General features: G+C 36.6%; 2 protein-coding genes across 2 annotated transcripts in view; both read left to right on the forward strand.

Moving 5' to 3' along the window:
• The window catches only part of LOC111400328, a 1,355-nt gene extending 747 nt beyond the window's left edge, over positions 1–608 (forward strand). The window contains exons 2-3 of the mRNA XM_023027742.1: positions 445–505; positions 598–608. Coding sequence (XP_022883510.1) covers positions 445–505; positions 598–608 — 72 coding nt within the window. The remainder of the gene's footprint in view (positions 1–444; positions 506–597) is intronic.
• LOC111401339 lies at positions 22–1,377 on the forward strand. The gene has a single exon (XM_023029036.1). The coding sequence runs from the start codon at positions 736–738 to the stop codon at positions 1,309–1,311; it is 576 nt and encodes a 191-aa protein (XP_022884804.1). The 5' UTR covers positions 22–735; the 3' UTR covers positions 1,312–1,377.
• Positions 1,378–1,383: the final 6 nt, after the last annotated feature.

Here is a 1,383-nt window from a genome sequence, read left to right on the forward strand (position 1 = left end):
AAAATAGGTTTAAATATTGAAAATACTGCAAACCTAAAAGATAGGGTCAAGCCCAATACACAAGTCCATAAAAATAAAATAATCCAATTCAAACTAAGAAATAAAAGTCCAACTAAAATAATTAAAACTGGGATGTCCTCATCACATGGTCCCCACTCCCCCTTGAGGTGTTCATTGTTTCATTCAGTTCCTTAATAATGTTCCCCTCCAGCCACTCTGATTTGAGTCTCTCTCCTTACAATTTCGCTAGCATTGTAATTTTATTCATTTTTCACTGAAATTCTTTTTGATGATTAGAAATAAATTCCACCATGTTTTCCAAGCGTTCCACTTGTGACTTGTTGTTCAAGTGATTTCTCAAAGCTGGCTCTGATACTAATTGATACGAACATAAATAAATAATTACTAAAAATCAAATTGTAACACTTAATCTCTACCACCCAGGTTATATGGTTGTCAAATGAAGCATTCATTGCTGGTCCAAATAATAACATCTGTTTATATGGTAGACATTATTATATTTGACATTTCTTCCGCTAAATGAATAAACTATTTGACCTGATATTCATATTTGTAATTTACAATAAATGACTCCAGATGGAGAATGATGTATATAAATTATCTAATTAATGTTTTGTAGTGCTACAAATATGCCCAAGAGACTCTTTTGCCTTAAATTTTCAGTCATATTCAGCACTCTACCTCTCTGGCTCTTACACTTGGTCGCGCAATCAGATGAGGGTAGCATTTTTTTTACTGCTCCTTGAAAATTCATGTTTGTTGATACAGTATTTTTCATGTTATGTTTGTAGCACAGGTCATTTACAGCATTATCCAATCGAATACAAGGCTGTGGTGACTGAGCTACTTGGAAAAGCTTCTGTAATTTATTCTAAAAGAATACGGCAACTTGAGGGTGAGAAGATGGGCTTCGAGGGTACCCATAATCACATCTCAGAGCCGTTTTGTTATCTTAAAAAGGCCGCAGAGATATCAAATCAGAGTTTCCAGAGGATTGCCCTTGACTTGAATGACCACTTTTCTGTGCCAAGTTCCATAGAATATCACAAGGGTAGAGATGTTGGATCTGTGCAGGATGAAAGTAAAGAACCGTACATACATATATCCAGCCCGGCAAGCATAAGTGCGCATGGGGTTCTTGGTCAGTTCCTCTTCGACGTTTGTGTTCCCAAGAATGTGGAAGACTGGGATCTGAAATCATCACCGTCCTCAAGCAGGGTACCATTTGCCTCTACACGAAGAAACTCACCCTTCAATCCTATTAAATGCATTCGTCGTTCAAGATTGTAAATGATGCGAAGACTTCCTTATCTTAAGTAGACTACTTGGTATTAACCTGAAAGTAAAAAGAGCGATTTGCAC

The sequence above is a fragment of the Olea europaea genome, chromosome 10 (assembly GCF_002742605.1).
Source record: "Olea europaea var. sylvestris chromosome 10, O_europaea_v1, whole genome shotgun sequence".
Lineage (NCBI taxonomy): Eukaryota > Viridiplantae > Streptophyta > Magnoliopsida > Lamiales > Oleaceae > Olea > Olea europaea.

Excerpts from the sequence above, each read along its gene's own strand:
- LOC111401339 (XM_023029036.1), top strand. The coding sequence starts at position 736 with ATGAGGGTAGCATTTTTTTTACTGCTCCTTGAAAATTCATGTTTGTTG.